This window comes from Centropristis striata, chromosome 11 (assembly GCF_030273125.1).
Source record: "Centropristis striata isolate RG_2023a ecotype Rhode Island chromosome 11, C.striata_1.0, whole genome shotgun sequence".
NCBI lineage: Eukaryota > Metazoa > Chordata > Actinopteri > Perciformes > Serranidae > Centropristis > Centropristis striata.
The window spans coordinates 32,004,545-32,029,309 of record NC_081527.1 but is presented as its reverse complement, the minus strand read 5'-3'; the positions used below and the strand labels follow the sequence as shown (position 1 = coordinate 32,029,309).

Here is a 24,765-nt window from a genome sequence, read left to right as displayed (position 1 = left end):
TGTTTGAGACTGTTCACTCTGTACATGTGAGCTGCTCAGTGTTTCAACACAGAGGTCGTGGGGGTGTAGAAGACAAAACAAGGAGCATGCCTTAGAGGTAAAATAAAAAGGTTTCATGTGCTGTGTATATTATCAAATATATTGGTTTTTGTTTTTCTTTGGAATAAACTGTTCTGACTATTGAAATGTTGCCATGTTCATTAATAAAGTTGTAACAAATTAACTGGACTCCATTAGTTGAACTTAATTTAACTCTAAAGTAAAATTGCATTAACATTCACACAACACTCTTAATATGCCTTAATTTCCTAATTTGCACTGATTTTACTCAAGTATTTTATTAAAATGTCAACAGCTGCAACTGCATAAATGGAAAACATTCAAAATCATTACGTGAAAGACATTTCAAAGGAGAGGGAAAAAAACATTACCAAAACATTCTCATCAGTCTTTATTTTTGCTTAATTTATACACAACTCAAAAGTACAATTTTCTTCCCTGTATTGACAAAGGAAGTTCCACCTTAAAGGATAGTTTCATATTTTGTCAGTTCATCTTAAAAACAACACACATTGTCAAATGCGACTTAAAGCTTTTTCTTTCATCATTCTTCCTGTTCATACTAGCACTGAAAAGATCCTTTCATAATGGAATTCTTAATTCTTAGTATAGAGCTACAAACAAGTGGTCAACAATTTGCAAATGTTTTTGTTTAAGCATAAAGCAATTTGTTTGAGGATACTTTGAGCTGGGGAAATGGCCAAAATATTCCATCCTGGTGTTCATATTTTAATTAGGTTTTTTTGGCAATTCATTCAAAGCCTATTTTGTATACTCCATGTTGGCAAAATGGCACAATCTTAATTACATGCTACCAAAACTGTTCGTTTTTTTTTTTTGACGATGGAATTGATACAAAAAGATCAACACAATAGACATTTTAATATTTTGTCTATAAATATATACACTCAATTACCAAGCACTGAAAAGACTGGAAGATGAATTGATATTAGATGATACACTGACTCTTATAAAAAGTGTATATTAGCATGTGTGTTTCGTCTGTAGATGGACCTGAAAATACACAAACCTTTCCTTTAAAGAGGAAACTCCTGCAAATGACCAACCAACCGTGTTAATATGTATCTAGTGTTCACAGAGCATTAACGCAGGTTTTCTCCTGCAGTAACTCTTCTGCTCAAAGCTTTATGTTGTGCATGTTCTGTACACGGCAGTGACTGATCAGCAGAGCAGACGGTTATATACTGTAGTATTCTTAAGACTGACATTCAGTGATGAAGACAAGGCTTGAATATGTGCATTGATTTGATAAGGCTTCTCGCGTGTCTGCCCGTCATGAAAAAGTGTTGCTGCACAGCTGCAGAATTATGTAATAGTGATGTCTAATCTTATTTCCTGTAGCTGACTGTATGAGGGGATTAAGGGCCTTGTGGCCTCTGCATGAGCTGACTTCATATATTTAAATAAATTGCATGTAAGTTTGTGAGTCCCGGTGATAAAAAAAAAAACTGCTTTTAAAATCACTAAATGTAAAGACATTTTAATCAAACTGAGTCCATCTGTTAAATAACATCCCTGCAACAAGCTCGTAACAAAAACACAGTACATTTTTGCATTATCGATGCTCAATAGGCTCTAATAAATCTATCTGATAAAGTTTATTATACAACATATATGTATTTATACTACTGTATGTTTGAAGCTGACCACAAATCCATTGATGCATACAGGCACAACTATGACTTCTAAAAAATAAATCCTGCATCGTTTAACTCTATAGCAAAATAAATACTGTAAAATACCCTTTTTTGCTCCACACAAATTGCTCATAACGGCAATAAATCTGCCTGAATTTACACGGCGCAACATCTATTGCAAAATGTCTCACAGCAAGTTTAAATTACAAATATTATTGCTATGGTGATTTAAAACTAACGTGCACTGCCATGGCACAGTGGGAAGGGAGGGAAGGAGGAGGCCACACTGGAGATAGTGAAGGCAAGACAGCTGGAACGGTTTATCCTCGGGTACGGAGCAATGAGGGCACAAAGCATGATGGGAGGTGTGATGTGAAATACTGTTTTACATTGAAGTTTCTTTGTGCAACAGAAGGGAGTCCGACACTGTGTGAACTCACCCGAGAGTAAATGCTGAGATTTCCGCGCACGTGTGTGTAGTGTTTCAATGTCTGACGGCTCCCCGTCCCTCACTGCACCCGAGCCTCCAGCAGGGCGCTGGGCACCAGCTGCACCTGCGGCGAGCTGCAGCTGTTGCCGTGGCGCAGCGAGTCGGCTCCCAGGTAGGCCAGCAAGAGTTCAGAGCGCCGGTGCAGCAGGTGGAGCATGTCCTCCGCCAGAGTCTCCACAGAACAGTAACGCACTTTGTCCAGGTCAAAAATGTCCTTCAGGAAGTACAGCACCTGGTCCTGGAGGGAGAGAGATGACAGGCAGATCATTTACATAGGTTTAGGTTTTATTTTTTATTCGCACAGTTAGAATTACATAAAATTACAAAGATAACATATAATGTAAAGTGCAGGGAGAGGCAGAAAACCCAGATGGGCTTATTTAAAGCCTCCACCCAAAATTTCATAGTTATTAGAAAGTAACAAACTGATAATAGAAAAAACTAATGTATAACATCAACAAGTTATAATGACAACAAAAACAAAAATGAACATGATAAAAAAGTGTATTTGTGTGTGAACTAGAATTTCAAAACAGCAGTTAAATGAGCTTTCAGACATCTTTTGAAGCATTTTACAGAGATGGAGTCCCTTGCCAGATGGGAAAAGGTATTCCATAATTTTACACAGGTATTCTCTCTGGTTTTTCATTTCTTTTCACTTTAATACATTTATCTTTTACTATGTTTGGTAAAGATATGCTGCAGGCTTGAGTGGCAGGCAGCCTGTTGCAGCAGCTTTCTTGCAACTATCTTGTTATTGGGTCGTTGCTGATCACACCACAGTTGCTTTGGCATCTTACATTTTTTTATTCTATTCTAATTCTATATACCATTTTTTTTCACTTTCTCTGCTGATCTGTACTAATTTCTGTCCTTGTGCTGCTGTACAAACCAGGTTTTCCCTCTGGGAATCAATAAAAAGGGCTTTATGTTTGGTGGGAAGAAGTTGGACATTGGTAATTACCGTACTCGCTGTAGGAGATTTTTTAATTTTCTAAATTTAATTTTTAACAATTTTTGACTTGTGAACCTTTATTTAAAAACATGGTGCAAACCTGTTTTCCAATCCAATTTATGTATTTAAAAAATATCTACAATATAATTTATAAACTTAAAATGTAATTAGTTAATTAAATGAATAAAAAATTTTGGAAAGTTTGAGTAATCCCCCCCCCCCTCCTTCCAATTGAATATATATTACCTGAATTATATTATTAAGAATAATGATAATAGTCAAGAATATATTTTGTATAAGGAGTTGACTACATAGATATATATTTATTTATTTTTTAGTTTAATATCCGATCTCTTCTTAAGTGAAAAGCTGCAGATATGTCCCTATTAGTGTACAATGTAACTTGAAGAGGTATGAAAGCTTGCTCAGGTAGAAACATTTTGAGTTTCTACATCAGCAGAAGTAAAGATGCTACTTAGAGGACGGTACAGGCAGATATAATGCCGTTATCATGATATTTTCTGGTGCTGAGACCGACCTTGAAGAAGCAGCACAAGTCATGCAGGGAGCTCTTGGGCCCCAGGAAGCCCCAGGCCAGGACGGGGCTGATCTGTTCACACACGGCGTAGAAATGAGCGATGAAGCCGTCAGACACCTGAGACACAGTGATAAAAGGAGTTATTTCACTGTCTGTTTAATGAATAAAATGCAGGAATTGTTATCAACTTATGTAGTTAACTCGTGTTTCCTGGACCTAAGATAAAAGGTGTCATATACAGTACAGGCCAAAAGTTTGGACACACACCTTCTCATTCAATGCGTTTTTCTTTATTTTCATGACTATTTACATTGTAGATTCTCACTGAAGGCATCAAAACTATGAATGAACACATATGGAATTATGTACTTAACAAAAAAAGTGTGAAATAACTGAAAACATGTCTTGTATTTCAGATTCCTCAAAGTAGCCACCCTTTGCTTACTAGAATATAAGACATGTTTTCAGTTATTTCACACTTTTTTGTTAAGTACATAATTCCACATGTGTTCATTAATAGTTTTGATGAATTTACAATGTCAAAAGTCATGAAAATAAAGGAAAAACATTGAATGAGAAGGTGTGTCCAAACTTTTGGCCTGTACTGTATATACTTTGAATTTTTTTACTTTTTTTACCTTCATGTGTTGTCTCTTCTGCTTCATCACGGACCAACAGCTGGACGCCACCGCCTGTTAAACACATACAGATTGAATCAACTATGAAAAGCCACAGTTAATTTACCCTGTAAAGCTTTTGCAATAAACATGAACATGTGGGAGTTTTCTCCTTTTAACAGTGAAGTCCATTGAACCATTTTATACATATATTTTATATGCAGATTCAACATGGCGGCATTGTCAGTGTTAAGAAGCATTGTATTATAATTTCAGTCGTGTTTGATCCTTCTCTATTTAGTTACAGAAAACCCTCTTTAACCCATTAAGACTTAAGTCTGCCTCAAGACCCTCTCAAAACCTGAGGGTTTTCTGAAAAAGAACAGAATGATTCCTGAATAATTCATTTCTCAGCCTCTGAAGCAGACAATGGCATGATGATAAGTGCCTTTGTCCTAAATTCATTACGATTCTTTTAAAAAATCGATAAACATCATTAAAAAAATATGAAGAATTATCAAATTTATCTGCCTCTGTAGCACATGGTAATATGAAATAAACATCTGAAACTTAAACCCTTGGCTTTACCTGTAGAGCAACATTTTTTTAAACAACAAAAATGAATGAAAAATGTATTACACAGAATTGTGTGGCCCAGGAAGAGAAAGATGACCACCATATTTATACTAAAACAAACTGGCAGTAGTAGTGTAATAACTTTATCACAGTTTGTTCAGTGTACTACAGTCTGAAGGCTCACTACAGACTGGTATGGGTCAAGGTTGGATTTATTGTTAATAATACTGTAGTCAGCCTCTATGTCGCTGCCCATAGAGGAGTTTGTTTCGGATGATCTTGTCACCGTTCAACTATATTTTATGTCACATGTATTTCAGTGTATCCCGTTGCATTTCATCAGTTACGTGTCTTAAAAAAGACAAGATCATCCAAAACACCCATACGTTGCATCCTGTCTTAAAGGTAGAGGTGTGCATACGTCTTTCGAGGTCTTAAAGGTATATACACGCAAACGTTGCATCCAGTCTAATTGGGTTGAAGTATTTCATGTGTTGACTCACGGTCTCCTTGAAGGAGCTGTTGAGCCAGCGGTTGTTGATCACGTTCTGGATGGAGATCGGTGGATTCTCCAGGTCCTCGAACGAGTCCATCAGGATGAAGTCCAGGACTATGTCATAGAAGTTAAAGTGTTTAACCTGATGAGAGTGAGAATAAAACATTAGACTTTAGAAAAGAACAGATTTTGTCATCAGACAGCAGAAGTCAGACATGTTGTAGTACAATCTACAATGTCATTTAGCAGACGCTTTTATCCAAAGCGACGCACATTTGAGAGATCATACAACACGCAAGCAAGGATGAAGTCAAGAAACAACACAATAATAAGCAAGAACTAGAAAATTTCCTCTGGGGAAATTTTGAAAGGGCCACGGGGGCTACTGCCGGTGTGTGTACACTATGAGATTATTCAGAGATTTCAAACAATTAATACTAGTAATGTTATAATATTATATTATATACAAGGAGCACACCTACAACAAGCATTCATTTTCAAGTATTTATTTATACAGCAACCTATGCCCTTCAACCTCAAAATGTGTGTGTGTGCGTGTGATTAAAATCACATAACATTACCTGTGTGCGTGTGTGCGTGCGTGCGTGCGTGCGTGCGTGCGTGCGTGCGTGCGTGCGTTGGAAGCATGTGTATCTTGAGGAGTGTGCGTGCTTACACGCATGTGTGTGTGTGTGTATCTGTAACTAATCAGAGCGAAGATCAAAGGCAATCAGAGCAGAGCAATCAACAGAATTAACTGCCACCTGTTAATGAAAGAGTGACAGCAGCCAGAGGTGGACTGGAATTTCTGGCCTCGAACAGAAAGCATTTTTGGCAAAACCATAATACCTATCATTGATCCGACTTCACTTTGAGCATCCTGAGTTCTTCCTGAACGTCTACATATGGTTTTTTTTAAGAAAAATTAAAAAATAGCTTTGTTAGAGCGATCTAAAAAAACTGTTAAATCTCAGACAGCTCAGAAATCTTCCTGCGTTTTTAATATGGGAGCCAATGAAGCTGTTGGTGCATGTTGGTGGCACATCTGTGCATCCTACGCCCAAACTATAACTCTGACAGCTTTACCAGAGGATTGTGAGAGAGAAGACAAATTTTCCTACGTTTCTATGTATAAATTATTTCTGTAGAGTGGAATTTGCGGCCTGGAGCGCAGTTTTCAAATTTATTTTTTGACAATTGTTTCTCTCCCTCTACACTCTGAGCTATTGCTGTATGGGACCAGTGCTCGGTGCGATTGCCCCGAGGCCCTAATAAGTGGAATATATTACATTGAGTCCTGTTAGGACGTTAGTGCTTTGAGGACGTAAGTGTTTTCGGGACGCAATTGCAGGTTTCTTTCTTTCTTTTTTCTGTGTGTGTACGCTGTGTGTTGATTATGAACAGTAAAAAGCTGGGTCTTCAGCCTCTTTTTGTAAAAAGCAGAAGTCGTACCCCTCGTGTGGCCAGCTCCACCTCTGTGTTTTCCCAGTGCTCTGTGTGCTCCAGGAAGGAAATCATCTCCTCAAACACTTCCTCGAATCTCTTTGGGCTCTGAAAAACAAAACGATAACTGTTAGACAGGGAGGCACTTACTGAAGATCTTGTTATTCACTAGTTGGGGATTCATTCTCACCTTCTGTGCTTTAACAATAATGGAAGACAGTATTTTCTTCCCTGTGTCGGCCAGAAACATCCGAGTTGTTCTATCACATAAAATGAGCTGGAGATAAAAACAAAAAAAACAACACATTATACTCAAATAGATTTTTCATGCTGAAAATGGAGGCAGCAAAAGTTAAAAAAAAAAAAAAGATTTCCATCTATGATGTTAACATGTTTTTTTTAAGTAAGGTCGCACAGTGAAATTAATTAACATTTTATTTTTCCTGGTAGTTTTTATTGTTCTATTTTCATATGAATATAATTAGTATTTTTAAATTTCTTCGATACATTTAATCCAATTATTACATTACATTTCTCTATATAATATCATGATGTGTTTTTTTGAATAAATTGATTTTTTTAAAGTATGTTTTTTAATTTTAGCTTTTAAGAAGACAAAGATGTCACAAAGCAACTAAAACAAGAACACCCACTACACAATGTTATTAATAAATACATAAATAATGTAATTAATAAAAATATAAGAAAAAATAAATGATTAAAAATAAAAATAAGCAAGAAAAAATATTAACACAATTAAAAAATATTAAAATATAAACAATAAAAAACAAATTAAATGAATTAAAAAGCAATAAAAAGCAAAAAAAGTGTTACCAAATGAATGAATACATGACCATCATGTAATTATTATCATATATATTCATAAGGTGATACTTTACCTGACATGCCTGACGCACACAGTGCAACTTGGCCAGGAAATCAATGTCTCCGAGACATTCCAGCATCTCAGTCCTGAAGATGAAAACCAAGAAGAACACCAGGTTAAAACGTTGGAAGACAAATTACTGAACATCATGTTCCAGGAATGTTTGTTGCGGTGTTTCATGCGTGTCATACTTAGTTATGAACTATCAACTAATGAGCAGCTCACTTACCGCAGCACCCTGCAGGAGATCTTGCCATCTTCAGCCATCTGCAGCGCCTCCTCGTAGAAAAGGTGATGACCCAGAGCGAAGACGCTCCTCAGCTCCCTGTGCTCCGTCAGCTGTACACACACCGACAGCAGAGATGATTATGGATTAAATAATGATGGTTTCAATCACATTCCTGCCCCTCCTCATTCATAATGCAGCAGGTCCTTCTGCATCCATGCACAAACAAAAAGCTTTTGGATTCTGACACAAAAACCTTTAAAGAAGAGGTACACACATCCAAAAAACTCTCTTTAATAGGACCCTGAACAGGAAATATCTGCAAATTATCTTTCCTCCGACAATAATTCTTTAATTCTTGACACTTTTATACTATGGTTGGACACTGTACCCGGGTGTGAAAATGTTTTTTTTTTTTTTTAATTTATTTTCTCTGATTAAATGTTATTTATTTGTTTATTTATTTGTGCAGTCCTCATTTTGTAAATATTTAAATATTGTAAAAAAGGAATAAAAAATATTTGGAATTTTTTTTCTTTTATTTATTTTCTCAAACTGTATTGTACTTTATGTCCTGTTCTTCTGGAAAAAAAAATCCACAATAATAATTTAATTTAAATTAAGCTTAACCTAACATAATGTTTAAGCAAATAGAAAGAAAATATTCTCATAAAATTAAATCAAGGTGACTGGTGCTGAAGATTGAGGTCAACTTGGTCTTAAAAACTGAACTAAGAGACATGAAATAAGTGCAGGTTGTCCTGGAACACAGAGTTTCCTCTTAAGTCTAATGCTTTTACCGTAATACGTTATTGAACTGTTTCATTTTTTGACATTATATGAAACAGTTTATTTTACCAGACCGATCTGTCCTGGCTGTTGTGGAAGCTGTAGTTAAAACACCTGCAGAGTAGCAGCGAGCTGCAAGTTGTATACTGAAGAATGTTGAAGGTCTATTTATAACCGAGTGACCCAGTTTGACTGCTCTGCCTTCACTCAGTGGCAGTTAAGTGGTAAAACAGGTTTGAGTGCCTTCATTTAAAGATTGTACGAACCGTAGGTGCAGGGTGAAGACGTTTAGGTATCTATGTATATTTAAAAGCCATTTACATCAAATAATGTGAGCTGTTAATTCCCAATCCTGGTCGAGTTATTGAGCAGCTTTAGCTTTCAGCAGGTGGGGAGATGAAAGTCTTCACTTGAACATTTCAAGGAATTTCGCTTCGGTAAACAACCAGTTTATTTCTGTACTTAGTGGGTCAAGTGCACCAGCAGCAGCGGGCGAGCCCCCGCGGTGATTTAATGAGATGAGCTGAGTGCGGCTAACACCCGGCGGTGAACTTACAGGAAAGATCAAAGCTTTTTGGATCAATCTCCTGCTGGTTCTAGACTGGATGCTTCAGGCGCTTTGAGATTTAGGCTACATTTAGCTAATATGTTACTGTTTTAAAATGCAAAACTTTAATATGTTGTCATGTTTCCAGTTGGTCTTGAGGAGGTAAATCAGTGATACAGTTTTCCCTGAATATTGATCCCTGCTCCTATTCCTGAACATTTCAGGGCTTAATATGTCACTGCATTTGTTTTTGTTTTACTTTTTACAGAGCAGACAATCTGTTTCCTGCAAGCCCAGTGTATGTGAATGATCATGTGATGCGTTTTCAGGCGTGTTGATGTGGACAGAAATTGTTTTCACTTTAAAAAGCTGCTTTAAAATGAAGTCATTGATATTTGCTCTTACTCAACATATTTTTTTACTACACTATTTTTCACTACAATAATATTCTACCTTATTTTTTATAATTTTTCCCACATTTCATGCATATCACAACAACTGAAGCCTACATGATTGTTTCTAATCAATAATCCTGATTATTTTGCAGAATAATGAGACCAACAACCTCATTTTGATGCTTTGTGACGCATTTTCCGTTGGACAATTTCCCTCATGATTTGTTCATAATCTGCACTGATATTCTTAATAATGCAGTTTGAGATGGTGATAAGAAGATGCTTCTGTGTGTTTTTTTTATTTTCTAGAGCTACTTTTGTTTTATGTTATAGATGCAGCTGGTTAACCATTTTAAAACCAGTCAGACGACAAGCTATTATTCATTTTTGGAATCTAAAATACCTTATTTTATTAAATAATTATCTTACTATCTATTTGTGAAAAGACACTTCCTGGATACTTCTGAATCAATCACACCAACCATTTCAGTATATTGTCTTTTTTTCCCTTAAAAACTCACAAGAAAATTTATAAAGTGTTGTTTGTTGTTTGCTATAGTGTTTATTTGTAATTTGTTAAGTAGCATGACTTAAAAGATAATTTCCTTGGCATTTCATGCTTTATTTGATAGTGGCAGAGAGAATGGAAGACAGTCAGGGGGGAGGACAAAGGGACTTCTGGATGGACTCAAACCCGGGTCTACTGTAACAAGGACTCCCTGTCCCTGTTGTCCCTGTTGTCCCTGTTGTCCCTGTTTAGTGGCATTTTTTATTATCTATTATCACCAAATGTGGACTGTTGTTATTGTTTGTTTCTCTAAACATTTGAGAGGATATTCTTTGAAAAAAAAAATGGCAAAAAATAAAAACATAACCATAAATCAAGCAAATAAGATGACTAATAAAAATAAAATGTAAATACATTTTTTTTTTTTTTTGGTCGTCTGTCTGTTTTCGCCTTGTGGCTTTGTACTGGTGTATCGTTGTTTTCATTTTTTGTTGTTGTGGTTATCCTTTATATTGTTCTTTGTATGTTATTTGTGTGTACATTGTCTAATTTGTAAATATGTTCCTGAGTCTTTGTTGTCTAGAATTGTGTTTGTGTTTCGTTTTCATATTGTGGCTCCTAATAAGTAATCCACTGTTCTTTTCTTTGTTTCTTCGTTAATAATAAAAAAAATAAATAAAAAAAAATGTGGCATTTATCAGCTCTAAGTTGTCGACGGCATGCTAATGAGCGGCCCTCTCACCTCAGCAGCCGACACAAACGAGTCTGTGGAGGCGATGCTGATGCTGTCTCTCAGACAGGCGTCGTCCAGATCGTCCCTGGCCAAAATGTCGGCCATTTTATCTGCGATGGAGAGACATGGTTGTTGCACAACACTGTATTGATCCTGGAGATGATTACATAATGCTGTATGAGTGACTCACCCTGGCTGTTGCTGTGGGACGAGGGCTCCGACATGCACAGCACTCCCTCAAACTCCTCCTGGAGGCTGTAAGCCCTCTGCAACAGAGCCTTCAGCCTGTGGATGAACTCTGCACTGATGACGTCCTGAACACAAAAACATTCACATATAGAGAGAAGGTTAAAAAAACTTAAATAGCAGACAGCTGATTCATGTAAAATAGTTAGTTTGTAAAGTGTCAGCTGAGGGAGAGGTAAATATATATATATATACACTACCGGTCAAAAGTTTTAGAACACCCCAATTTTTCCAGTTTTTTATTGAAATTCAAGCAGTTCAAGTCAAATGAACAGCTTGAAAGGGTACAAAGGTAAGTGGTGAACTGCCAGAGGTAAATAAAAAAAGGTAAGCTTAACCAAAACTGAAAAATAATGTACATTTCAGAATTATACAAGTAGGCCTTTTTCAGGGAACAAGAAATGGGTTAACAACTTAACTCTATGGAGTCTTGGGCTATTTTGTCCATTTTTTAAATTCTTTTCATGTCTTTGTTAGTCATTTTGTGTCTTTTTTTGGTCATTTTGTGTCTTTTTTTAGTCATTTTGTGTCTTTTTTTGTCATTTTGTGTCTTTTTTTAGTCCTTTAGTCCAACATAAAATGTGATTTTGAATCTTTTTTTTACTTTCAAAACACTATCATGCTCAATAAAGAATTTTAAATGTTGCAAATGTGCATTAATTTCAGAGTACACTGAGACATTAAACTGCATAATTTTCAATTAAATTCTGGAAAAGTTGGTGTGTTCTAAAACTTTTGACCAGTAGTGTGTGTGTATATATGTATGTATATATATATAAATATATATATATAACTTTTTTAACCCCCATTTCACACTAAAAATCTCTTTTAGATGTTTCTTGATTATCCTCCGTGACTGAATTTTTAATCAGCTTTCCAAAGAGGCACAACTGAGTCTAAAATATCCTTGAAAGAATCCTTGAACAGCCGACTGGACATATGTTTGGGTGCCCAACATTAACTATTTGGCCCACACTAATCCAGGTTAGAGAGTCACAGAGTTAGCTGTTATACAATACAAACTCCATGACACACCAGTAGATAGTCAGACTGCTGATTATTTATATATCAAGGTTCTTACACCTTTCCAAAAGCCAAATTCAAGCACTTTTCAGGAATTTTCCAGGTGCATTTTGAAGCTTTTACATACACATATTTATATAAAGTACATATACTGTATACAGAATACAAATTATTTCTCTTCTTCATCACGTTGATTGAAATGTCAGTGTGCCAAAAACAAGCTAAATTATTTCACTAAAGAATTCTACAGAACAAATTACAGGGAGATCAAGAAGGTTTCATGACTCAAATGTGTCACCTGCATTTAAGTTGACTATTGAAATGTAATTCAAGCAAGTTCAAATAAAAATTCCAGTGTTTTCAAGGATCTCCAGCACCTATAGGAAGCCTGATATATATGACCTGGAGTGCCTCTTTGTGGGCAGTATATTCCTCTCTACCTTCCTCTGTTATACAAGGATAAAAGAGCACACAGAGTACAGAAGATTGTGGCAGGACTTGAATCAATACACATTCTTTGGTCTCAGGCTGAAATAGATGCCGTCCGATTATTTTATTTATTTATATAACAAGTTAACTCTACATAAGCTTTTTTACAATCTGTCAGGAGGCATTTTAAAGGGAAAACATTCTGTGTCCAAACATGTTAAAGCAACTCCATTACCTTTATCTCTGCTTAATTAAGTGTCATGCCAATCAGAGTGTGGTTGAATCGGTGTTAAACATGGCGGTGTGTTTCATGAGTGTGTTCACCTCCATGCCCTGCTCCGCGATGGCGTCTCCAGCTCCCGTTTTGACGGATGCACAGCTGACATCGTCCTCGCCCTGCCTGCTCCTGAATGTCAACGCTTCCTCCCACCGCCGGAGAGCCTCTTCGAACAAATCCATACCTGCAACACACAGACACACAGACACACGCACGCACGCACGCACGCACGCACGCACGCACGCACGCACACACACACACACAGTCACTAAGAAGCTCCTTTTAAAACAATACAATATGCCAGAAATCTGATTATTCCAACAAGAAATACAGATTGAAAACTTGGCCATATCTCCTTATTACAAACACAGTCATGTGATGTAATGTGTGTGTGTGTGTGTGTGTGTTTTCTTGTACTTCCTACATACCATAACACCATAACATAACACATTTTTAACCAACCGAGAGAGGACATTTTTTGCGAAGTGAGGACATTTTGGCCGGTCCTCACTTCTTTAAAGGCTTTTTTGAGATTTCAGACTTTATTTTAACGGTTAAGGTTACATGATAATGATAATTAACTGAAACTGTATTGTGTGGTAAGAAAACTAACTAAAATTATAGTGAAAATGTCCTTCGTTTTCGTCTTTGTCAACTTTTTTCATACATAATGAAGATGGATAAGGCAAAGGAAATGAAGACAAAATGTACTGTGGCCTCTTTTAATCTCCCACCCAACAAATACCCTATTACAAAAAAACTAAAACTAATAAAAAAATCAACTAAAACTAAAGCATTTCCAAAAATAAACACTAAACTAAAACTAGCAAACACACTCTAAAAACGAATTAAACCTAACTGAATTTGAAAACAAAAATTCACAACCCAATTAAAACTAAAACTAGTGAAAAATGAAAAACTAATATAACTTTGTTAGGGAATTCACTGTTCCAATGAGGGCCCTCACAAAGATAGAAGTACAAGTGTGTGTGTGTGTGTGTGTGTGTGTGTGTGTGTGTGTGTGTGTGTGTTTCTTTACCCATGAGGTACAGGTTTTCAGGCGTGGTGACCGGTAAATTGACCACGCTGCAGATATCAGCGTCCCCTGCTCTGTCCCAGCAGGTGGAATTATTAGCACAGGTGCTGCTGCTGGATGAGTTCATGCTTTTTACCTGCAGAGACACAGAAGAAGAACAGTTCAGCCTCAAACGGCAGAAAATGGACATTTTCATATTGGTTACTAAACTTGTGGCAACACCAGTGTTACAGATTATTAGAGCCTGATTCATATGGGATTTTTGAGGCCGATACTGATTTTAGAAAGGGATAAATCATCGATAATTTGATATGTTGGCCGACATAGTAATTATTTGAGCTGGAATAAAAATATATTTTTATGTGGATTGTGCACTGATTTTCCACACTAAATTTAGGCAGAGAGCTTCTTCCTCAAACATAAAACTGAATGAAATAATATTTAACATTGTTAAACATTATTATACATTATACAAACTACTTATTACAGACAGCCAATTCTATAAATGATAACTGACAAAATAAAGCATAAACAGGAACAAAATAAATAGCTAAATAAACATCATTACTGTTCAGTTTCAGCTAACACCATTTTCTAAATCACGCCAAACAACATTTTCTGCATTATATATTGTGTATTGGTTCGATAATATCAACATCATGTCAAAAGACATATCTATAGGCTCTACAGATGATACTGGACATTTTACAAGAATGGATATTTGTTGATGACATTCAATATCTGTAGAGCTTTTCTTTGATCTTTAACAAGAATATTAGCAATAAGTGCTTTTCACACCAAATCCTTTATCGTTTGTCGGTCAACTCTCCTATTATCATGTGATGACTACAGAGCAGACAAACTAAGTATTGATCACACATTTTGTGAGTAATTATTTTTCATTTTATGAACACGAGTTGTGATATGCGGCTTTGACTAAGAGGATAGAGCGGTCGCCCACTGGATGTTGGGTCGGGGGTTAGAACCCTGGAGGTTCTGAGTATCCTTGTGCAACATGCTGGACCCCTGATGTCCCATCAGATTGTGAGTGAGTGTGAATATTAACCTTACTGGTGAGGAAGTGGCGCTTTGCATGACAGCCTCAGCCACAAGTTTATGAATGTGTGTGTTAATGCAAATTCAGTTAATTTACCATGCAACACAAAATGTATTTTATTTAAATGATGGGGATGAGATAGACCAAGTATTACACCAGGCATGTCCAAACTATTCCACAAAGGGCCGTGTGTCTGCAGGTTTTCATTCCAACCAAGCAGCAGCACACCAGACTTGACTCAGTTAATCAACTGATCTCAGTCTTCAGACAGTTGATTGGTCAAACTGTGTGCTTTTGCTTGGTTGAAACAAAAACCTGCAGCCACACGGCCCTTTGTGGAATAGTTTGGACATGCCTGTATTACACCAAAATCACAATAAACATTAAGTCTTGACATTAAAAGTATGTCTTACCGAGGCCAGGCTCAGCAGAGAGCCCGACAGTTTTCTGTAGTCGCCTGCATTCAGGAGCAGACTGGAGGAGTAGCCGCTCTTGGAGTTAAGGGAGAGAGTGATGTTTTGACTGGTGTTATCTGGATAGACAAAGATGAGAGTTCAGAGTTAAGGTTTAAAAAAACCCGACATGAGCATATAGCAGAATTGCACAATGGAAAAACAAAGTTAGATGACTGCAATACTACAACTGTGTCAGTAGCTTATTTTTTAATGGGAATTTGCTGTAGTTGCTGAATGACTTCCATCCAGTTTTAATAACAAATTTTCTGTCTCTGCTGCTGCTGAGTGCTTGTTTCTAAAAATGATCAAATTCACACAGTTTGTTAAGATTTGCCTTGTGTGCAGGGGTCAGCAGGGACAAAGTCTGATCACACATTGAATGTGTTTAGAGTCTCACAAAGTGACGAGCCACTGAGACAGCAGGTTGTGCAGAATTTTGATCATTGGTGGATATTAAGTTGTGACTAGTACTGTCAATTATATATATGCACATGCTGTATTACATGTTAATGTTTAAATTTATTTTCATATATGCAGAAACAAACTTGGCTTTGCAAATATTCTCTCCTGTCATTGTTTAAACCTGTATGAATTTTGTCAAAATGTGAAGCTGTTAAAAGTAAAAAACTGAATAAAGAGCATCTATTAAATCTTATTTAAAAACACTTAATTGCCCTGACCAGCTGCTCATTACACTCCATTTAATCCTGCATTTCTCTTCGGGAGCATGATCAGTGCTAAATCTTCCTAACTGAGATTAAATGAGCTAAAGCATTTATCTGGATCTTGCTGTTTACAGTTCAAAGTAACGCAGAAGAAGGCCGACCTGTCAATCTGATTACATCACAAACTGGGCTAACGGACTAAATGGAGCTCACCGTCCAGTGAGCTGCTGGCTGAGAGAAAAGTTTTACCGTTCTCTGGCGGCGAGGCAAACTCAAAGCCAGCCGGCTCCCACTGAGGAGAGTGAGCCTTCTTTCTGCCCTTCCTCCTCTGGAAGCGGCGAGCGAGGAAGAGGAGCGAGACGGCACCAAAGGCTGTCGCTGCCACCAGCTTCTTGGTGCCCGTGCTGACACTCACCTGGAGGACAGGTAGAGACAGGGAGAATGTAACTGTCTCTGAAACAGTTTATATGTGCTTGTTTTGTTTATACATATTCATGGTCATTCAGGTTCCTGCTTATTAAAAGGTGATTAAAACTACAATAAATAAGATGGTTTATTAATATGTCTTATAAAATGTTTGGTTAAATGTATTTCCTTTTGAGGGACTTTTATTGTGAAATATAAGGGTCTGATTTGAGGGTATTGTGGGAAATGTGAGGTCGAAATGTGAGGCCGGGTCATTTTTGTTATGGTTCAGTTGCATTATGGGTCAGAGCAGCAGAGAAGGCTGTAGAGGAGAGCAAGCAACTGCAAAACAATAATTCTACATGTGGTCCAAGTGGCTCACACGGTAACTTTCTGTTTATATGTTTACAATGATAATTAACAGTGAGTGGGAGTTGCATGTGTTTTCAAATTTGTATGTCTTTATTTATTGTAGTTTTCACGGTGTCAGCTGAAGTACTGAGAGAGAGAGAGAGAGAAAATAAAGCTTTGAGACATTTGTATGAATCGTGGCCATTCATTTCGTGGGACCGGTGTAGTTACAGAGAATATGATGGAAGTTAAAAATGTTTATGCATCTTAAAAGAAGCCTAAACAGCCGATTGGTTTCTCTTACTAAAGCTCATGTTTCCCTGGAGCTTCAAATCTTCTTAGTATATTATCACAATCCTTTTTCCTGACTGAAAAAAAGAAAAATATAAAATTCAAACTGAAAAGATCCCGAAACGTTACATGTCAAAGACTGGGAGAGAAGACAATCTTTCCAGTCATTGCAACTCTGTATCAAATCTCATCTCATACCAGAAAGTATTAACTCTGACAGACATGTTTTCTATTAGAAAACAAATCAACAATTGTCAAAATTAGACCATTTATCAAGGCCAGAAAATGTTAAGACCAGAAATTCGAAAGAAGACATTTTTTTTTCAATTTCCACGGCCCTTGAAAGAATCATGTGAGACTAATACATCCATCAGGAGAAGTAACCAAATCAGATCTTTCCATCTTTGCCAAAAAATGACCAATTGTACGAATCAGATCCTCTAAAAAGCATTCAATTCTGCGCTCCTCAACGCAACTGAGAAGCCATGACGGACTTGCCTAAGATCCAAAGTTGTTATGCAAAAATTCGAGAAACGAGAGGACGAAGAAGAAAAGCTGCAAGTTGAGTTTGTAGAAATGGAAGCAGTTCAATTTGTTTAGCATGTGGAGCTCCGGTTTTTCCTAATATTTGTAACACTAATGTAATATAGATTTGTTGGTAAAATATGGTTTAAAAAATGTGTTTCATAACACAAAAGACATTTGAGTTCCCCTCCTTTAACCATGATTGTGCAGTTTCCACAGTGGTGCAGGATTTATATAGTGCAGTGATAAATGAGGTCACAGTGAGGAAAATGTGCCATGAGCAAAAAAGCAGAAAAAAAAGCAGAAACTTGCTACCAAAAGACAACAGAGACAAACTGAAGCAGTAGCTACTTAAAGAGACGACTGCAGGCTACAGTAACACGGAGACACCCAGTGACTATCAGAGGTCAGTGATATGAGATCCAAGGTTGGATTTTGTTGTAATTCTGCACCTGAGATAGAGATGAAACCAGATAGACCAAACTAAACAGAAGGAAGTGCATCAACCGCAACCAGGAGTTCATCCGAGGATTCATAAATCACTACTGATGACATAACAGGCAGCGGCCAGCCTGTCATTCAGATTTGACAGAATCATTGTCAGATAGCGTGCAAACATACCACCACCCCCCCTCTCTATAGATAGAAACGCTGAACGGTGGAGGAGATTATCCACACTGACACTGCTGCTGCACATTCCCAACAACTGAACATTACATAAACAGAGTAAGGAGCTGTGACAACAAACGTGATATTGACTTTTGGGATGAGAGGGTTTAAATGGTGCCACAGGCCTTCTATGCTGTTACTATTCCTGTGAGTACAACATGTCAGGAGCGCTGCTGTCAGATTCTTCATGATATCAGATCTGCTACGTGATTGTAAACACACACACACACACACACTGCTAATTAACACTATAACATGAGGGTCCCTGAGAAAATACTGACCACTGACCACACGATAACACATTTATAGGACGATACATTTTCCCAGAAACTAACACGATAAACGATAGTATTGTTGTATCGATGTCGTTATAGTTTTATTACAATATTAGAGCATAATAAGTAGATCCTTTTCCACAGCAATGAATTTTTAAATCTGGAGAATATTAAACATTGGAATTGAAATGTGGAAAAGACATATTAAACTATCCTCGATAAATAAATATAAATAAATAAACTACAACCAAAACAACTTTCACGCTCTGTTAACAAAAAAATGCACTGAGATAAACATTATGTATTATCTTGTTTTATTATTAAAACAACATAAAGAGCTAGAATGGCTGCATTACTGTAAACACAACACAAAAAAGCACAAAAAGTCACGCATGTAAACGACAATATATTGAGTCCAGAAAAAACTATTGTGTCCATTTTTATATATTGAACAATAAGTCGAAATAATAATTATCATGACAGGCCTACTGACCACGCAGGAGGACAACACCAGAGACAGAAAGGAAATCGACACCACAAAACAAAAAGTATTCAGATCCAAAGGTGAAAGTAATTCATTACTAGCATTAATTTGGGACTTTTTACTGTACTTCTTTTTGTTCATACTTACAAAAAGGCATTTTAATTTGTACTTCATTTGTGCACTTGCTGAGTATAACTTACATTAACCATTGCTTTCTGTTTTGTATAATTTGTATCAGAATTTATGGGAATTAACGGGAATTTATGGAAATAAACCGGGAATGTTACTTAATTTTTGAACAGGTGGGGTTTGGGGATGAGTATTTAACTCAACATTTGTGTATTTGTTGTTCAATTAAAGAATTGATTGTTCAATACTATAGTTAAAACTTGATACTGTTCTACTTACAAATACATCTGCTGAAATGTTTTTTTATTGTATCATTTTGCATGGATGCCTGCTTATGACAAAACAAAATGTTTATATTTATGCTTGGATATGATACAGTTTGTTTAAATGATCCCCAATTTCTAGTTAATTCCCATATATTTCCATAATTCCCATTTTTCAATACTTTCAAAATTCCCTAACTTATCTTTTAAATGGAACATTTCTGGAAACCACCCTAGTTGTTTGTGCACTTTGTTTTATAATTACCCATTTTGATATTTGCCCTTCAAAGCATGCATATAAATGACTTCAGTAGATTTGATCCATAAAGAAACATTCTGCTACACTTGTACTGAAGTTACGTGATGTAATGTAATCACATCTAAAAGCACAGTCAGTGTTCATGATCGGGGAGAGCCAGACTCTGAACTTTGGCCGCCCTTACTTCATGCCGAGATCACATTAACCCTTTCACACCTTCACATCAGCAACAGTATCAAGCTCAGCTCTGATCACACAAACACAGAGTAGTGCTGCACATCTCAGCGGGCTCTGCTAACAGCTTAGAGGGATCACTGTGAAAGGACTTGTCCCAAATTTATTCTGATCAGACATTCAGACGACTCACTCTGCTTCATGCACAACGTCCATTTCTGATCACAATGCAATTCAAACAAACTCCGAACGTGACAACGCTGGTTAACCGTTATCCAGTGGAATATTTGACCACGAGTAGAGCTGGAAAGTTCTGATGAACCGGTCCATGTGTATTTATTTCATGTTCTAGCAGCAGGCAAATGAACACATAACCTCAGGGGGGAGAAGATTCCCAACTCCAAACAACGCAAGATAACTATTTAACAAAGGTAGATCCAGTAAATCAGCAATTTGTGAGGTAATATAACTTGTCTTTACATCCTCTGAGTCACATTTAACTGGATAATATAAAATATGATACAAGTCAAGATACTAAAAGGCTGATATATATCCAGCAGAGAGCTAGACAAAGAAATTGGTCTTTCCTCTGTCACCTACAGAAGGTTACTGCAGCAGATATAAAGTACTTTTTACTTAACTACATTTATTTGACAGCTTTTTTACTACTTCATTTGCAGACTATAATTTTTTAAACAAAGCATAGGATGAATTTATAAAACATAATAACAATGCATTATGTTTTGTACATTTACATTTACATTTAGTCATTGAGCAGACGCTTTTATCCAAAGTGACTTACAGGAAGAGTAAAAGCAAACAGTATAGTACAGAAAATATATGAATCTGCCCAACAGTACATTAAATACACTGTCGCCCACAAAGTTGGAATAAAATATTTTTTCCCTTTTTTCATGAAATGATTGTGACAATGTGATTTATTCTTGACAGATAAAGTGTATATCTTCATATAACTTTATTAGTCGATCTCTTCCAAACATATCACTGAATGAAGATGAAGCCACAATTAACAGAGGATTGTGTCAGAAACAAAATGATTCCAACTTTATGTAAATCAAAGCAGCTCCAACTCTACCAACAACAGTGAAATGCATCAGTATTAATAATCAAAAAAATATAGCAAACGCAACACAGTCGGTTGTTTTTCATCACGATGGGTTCTTTTGACACTGAAAGTAAATTTTTCTGATGGTACTTATATGCTTGTACTTAATATTTTCATGCAGACATTTTAGTTGCAGTGGAGTATTTTCACAGTCTTGCATTGCTTCTGAATACTTCTTCCAACACTGGTAATAGCATTACAATATTAGAAGGCAGAACAAACATGTATTTGTAGTCTAATATTAGAGCTAAACACATCAAATAGAAACAGGAACCCAGACACTGTTAAGAAAAGGGGAAAGAACCTTCAAAGTGCAGTCGTACACTCAACAACTTTGCCTCTTTAAGTCAAACACAGAAAGTAAGAATTCCCAATCACAAAGCAGCTGACGAACACTCTCACCTGTGCCAGAGAGCCGCACACGGACAGCGGTAGGTCCACCATGCGCAGGGCAGCTGCCTTGACGGACAGCTGGGAGCTCGCGAGGGTCTCATGTGTCATTGTGGCGCTTTATCCATGACTTGGCAACTCTCTTATCCTCATCACCATTTTGCTGGAGCTGAGGGAGATGACATGCAAGGATTTAACCTTGGAGGCTCAGGAGGGGATATGACGACGTTATTACATAAAGCCTCTCACATGCATGTAGCAATGCTTGCCTGGAGCTGCAATAAACCACCTCTTATATGTGTTAAAATATTATTAACTGCTTGAAGATTTTCATGAAGTACTTGACAGACTGTATGAGTCATTCTCTGATCTAAAGGAAGATTAGCAGCACGCCCACTAAAGGTATTTCAAACCTCACCTTACTTTATGCACATGCCTGAACAAAGTAGCTGTCTAAATGCTGAGGACAATTACAGGCTTTATTTTTCTGCAAATTTAGTGTTATTTTGTCTAAACAAGCTCTCTGTGTGTAGGACTTCATCTTCTAAGCCGCTGCTCATCCACCTGACAAGACGACATGCAGCATCCAATTAAAGTTTGCACATGAGGCTCATCACATGGATGATTATCCTGTTTAAGTCTTACCCTGACCCACACAATATGTTGATTCTTTTTCTCAAACATTTAACATGGATCATGAAGTAAAGTAATAGCTTTTACGTCTCTTCAAATGCTGATTCATTTCTAGTTTGGATTTTGCAAACATGAATCACATCTTGAGGAATAGTTTGCAGGACGCTTTGCAGGAGCACAGATATTAAAATATGCAACTGACAGGTAAACAGTGAGAAAACTGAAGAGTAGAGCTGCAATTATTAGCCGACTGACAGAAATAACCCCAATTGTTTTGATTTTGATTAAAATTTCGTGCACAAATGGCACAAAATACATTTTTTCATCCTCTCAAATACAGAAATTCACTACTGCTCTCTGATTTATATCATATTAACTGAATATCTTTGAGTTTGGGCTGACAAAACTCAAAATTTAAAATGTAAATACATCACCTTGGACTATTTTTTGACATTTTAAAGACCAACAAAATCAAGGAAATAATCTAGTAAATCAAGATTCAAACAAGGTTTGCAACTATCTTGTTAAATTCTTGAGACAGTCATAAGAGGGCAAAGTGTCAGACACTAATGTTACACCACTCCTCTATTTGAAAGTAATTCTTCTTTTTCTTCTTTTCCTTTCTTCACTTTAAGTAAATCCATCTTTGTATGTTATGGTATTGTATTTTAAATCACTTAATTTTCTTTTCAGTGTGCTTTAAGTGTTTGTATAAGGCTTTTCTTTACCTTATATGAAGCCTTGAAAATTGCCTCTATTCTAGACAGATAAACTTGTCATATCTTGATACTAATCAGACAGAAATATCCAAAGTTCTAGCTTCAACTCATTAGCACAACACGAAAAAACATCTTCCAATAAATTAACATATGTCTGTCAATTTTTAGATAATGTTTTAGGGATCATAATGAATAAAAGCAGCACCCAGTAGCTCTGAAACAGTGTGTCAGATTACTCATATCAGCACATGGATTGAACCGGTTATTGGCCTGGCTCAGAAGCTAATGCTAACCTATCAAACAAGGCTAATAACGGCTAGCTGCCTCAGCTTCATTTGTCTAACAACAATATAACAAATTATCTCGTCAACATGGCTGACTGTTTCCTAACTGAATGTGACAAACTACAGGTATAAATGAAATCACCTTAAGTTCAGCGGTATCCTCCGGTGGATCCCCCGGTCCTCCGGCTGACCTCAGCGGGTACACAGTGAAGGACTCGAGCGGCAACAAGCCCACCATCCATCCAGCGTGACTTTCAAAATAAAAGCACTGCTCCGTGTCATCTATGTGGGGTTTTAGCGCCCCCTCCCGGCTTTTTAAAATATTACAAATACAAACAAATACATTTTAAAATATTACAAATACATTGATGTTAAGTTTTTACTGTACTGTTATTATTATTTTATTATTATTATTATTTTATATTATACTCATATATATATATATATATATATATATATATATATATATATACACACACATATATATATATACACATATATATATATATATATACATATATATATACATATACATATACATATATATATATATACATTGATGTTAAGTTTTTACTGTACTGTTATTATATATATATATATATATATATATATATATATAATAACATATGTGTGTGTGTATATATATATATATATATATATATATATATATATATATATATATTATGAGTATATGATAATAACAGTAGCATCTTTTAAGTCACTTCTCAAAACTCCTAATTCAACTTGTACGGACGGTCATTGCAGTAATGAGTATAAGTCTTTACAACTTTGTTTTAGAAGTGCTGTATAAATGAAGCTTATTATTAAATGGGCTGCACTTATATAGCTATATATATGATCCAAAGCGATTTACACTACACACAACGCTCATTCACCAAGCCGAGGCTACCAGGGGCACAGTGGTGCCACCTGCCACACACCGATGCAGCATCAGGAGCCTTTTGGGGTTGCTCAACTTCGATATGTAATGTTTCTTATTGTAAAATATAAATTTACTTTGTTTTATTTTTTGTTTCACCTAGACTTTTAACTTAGCGTAGTGAGACCAAATTCATTCTTTTCATCTACAAAGTCATAGAATAAGAACAATGACCTTACCATGTTTTGGGTATTATTCATGTAATTTTGTTTATTTTCTTGGACTTCCAGGAAGTATTGTTAATTACAGAAGTATTTACTTTTTCCAATGCTATCATCAAACCGGTGTCATATTAACCCGTGTTTCCCTCCTGGCAACGTACAAATAAGCAAGAATGAATACTTCTAGCAAGTTCATTTTGTCTACTATGAATATTATTCTTAGGTTTCTTTTTTTCAGACAGAAAAAAAGAAACCTAAGAATAATAAGCAAGAATGAATTGAAATACACAGCCTGTCACAAAGGAAAATATTAAACATTTACAACACTGTCTACGTTACAAAACACATTTGCGGCACAAAAAGCAGCTAGCGCGCCGGATGTCGCTTGGGATGGGTTTCCTTTTAAAAAAAAAAATGTATTAAGCACAAAGAAAATACAAAAAAACAAACAAACAAAAAAACAAGACAGGAAATAAATATACAAAGATAAATGACAAACAATAAACAATAGAGATACTATGATATTGACAATAACGAGAGAAAACAAACAAGCAAAAAACCCAAACCCAAATACATCGTGAT

At 36.3% G+C, this 24,765-nt stretch overlaps 1 protein-coding gene across 1 annotated transcript; it reads right to left on the bottom strand.

Annotated features, from left to right (window-relative positions):
• Nucleotides 1-909: 909 nt before the first annotated feature.
• miga1 (mitoguardin 1) lies at nucleotides 910-23,320 on the bottom strand. Its single transcript, XM_059345042.1, has 16 exons — nucleotides 23,225-23,320; nucleotides 21,459-21,615; nucleotides 16,355-16,520; nucleotides 15,399-15,517; nucleotides 13,932-14,064; nucleotides 12,940-13,076; nucleotides 11,108-11,231; nucleotides 10,927-11,027; nucleotides 7,949-8,058; nucleotides 7,733-7,805; nucleotides 7,024-7,110; nucleotides 6,843-6,941; nucleotides 5,398-5,532; nucleotides 4,340-4,393; nucleotides 3,702-3,818; nucleotides 910-2,446 (listed from the first exon to the last, which is right to left on the bottom strand). The coding sequence occupies exons 2-16, from the start codon at nucleotides 21,555-21,557 to the stop codon at nucleotides 2,228-2,230; spliced, it is 1,773 nt and encodes a 590-aa protein (XP_059201025.1). The 5' UTR covers nucleotides 21,558-21,615; nucleotides 23,225-23,320; the 3' UTR covers nucleotides 910-2,227.
• Nucleotides 23,321-24,765: the final 1,445 nt, after the last annotated feature.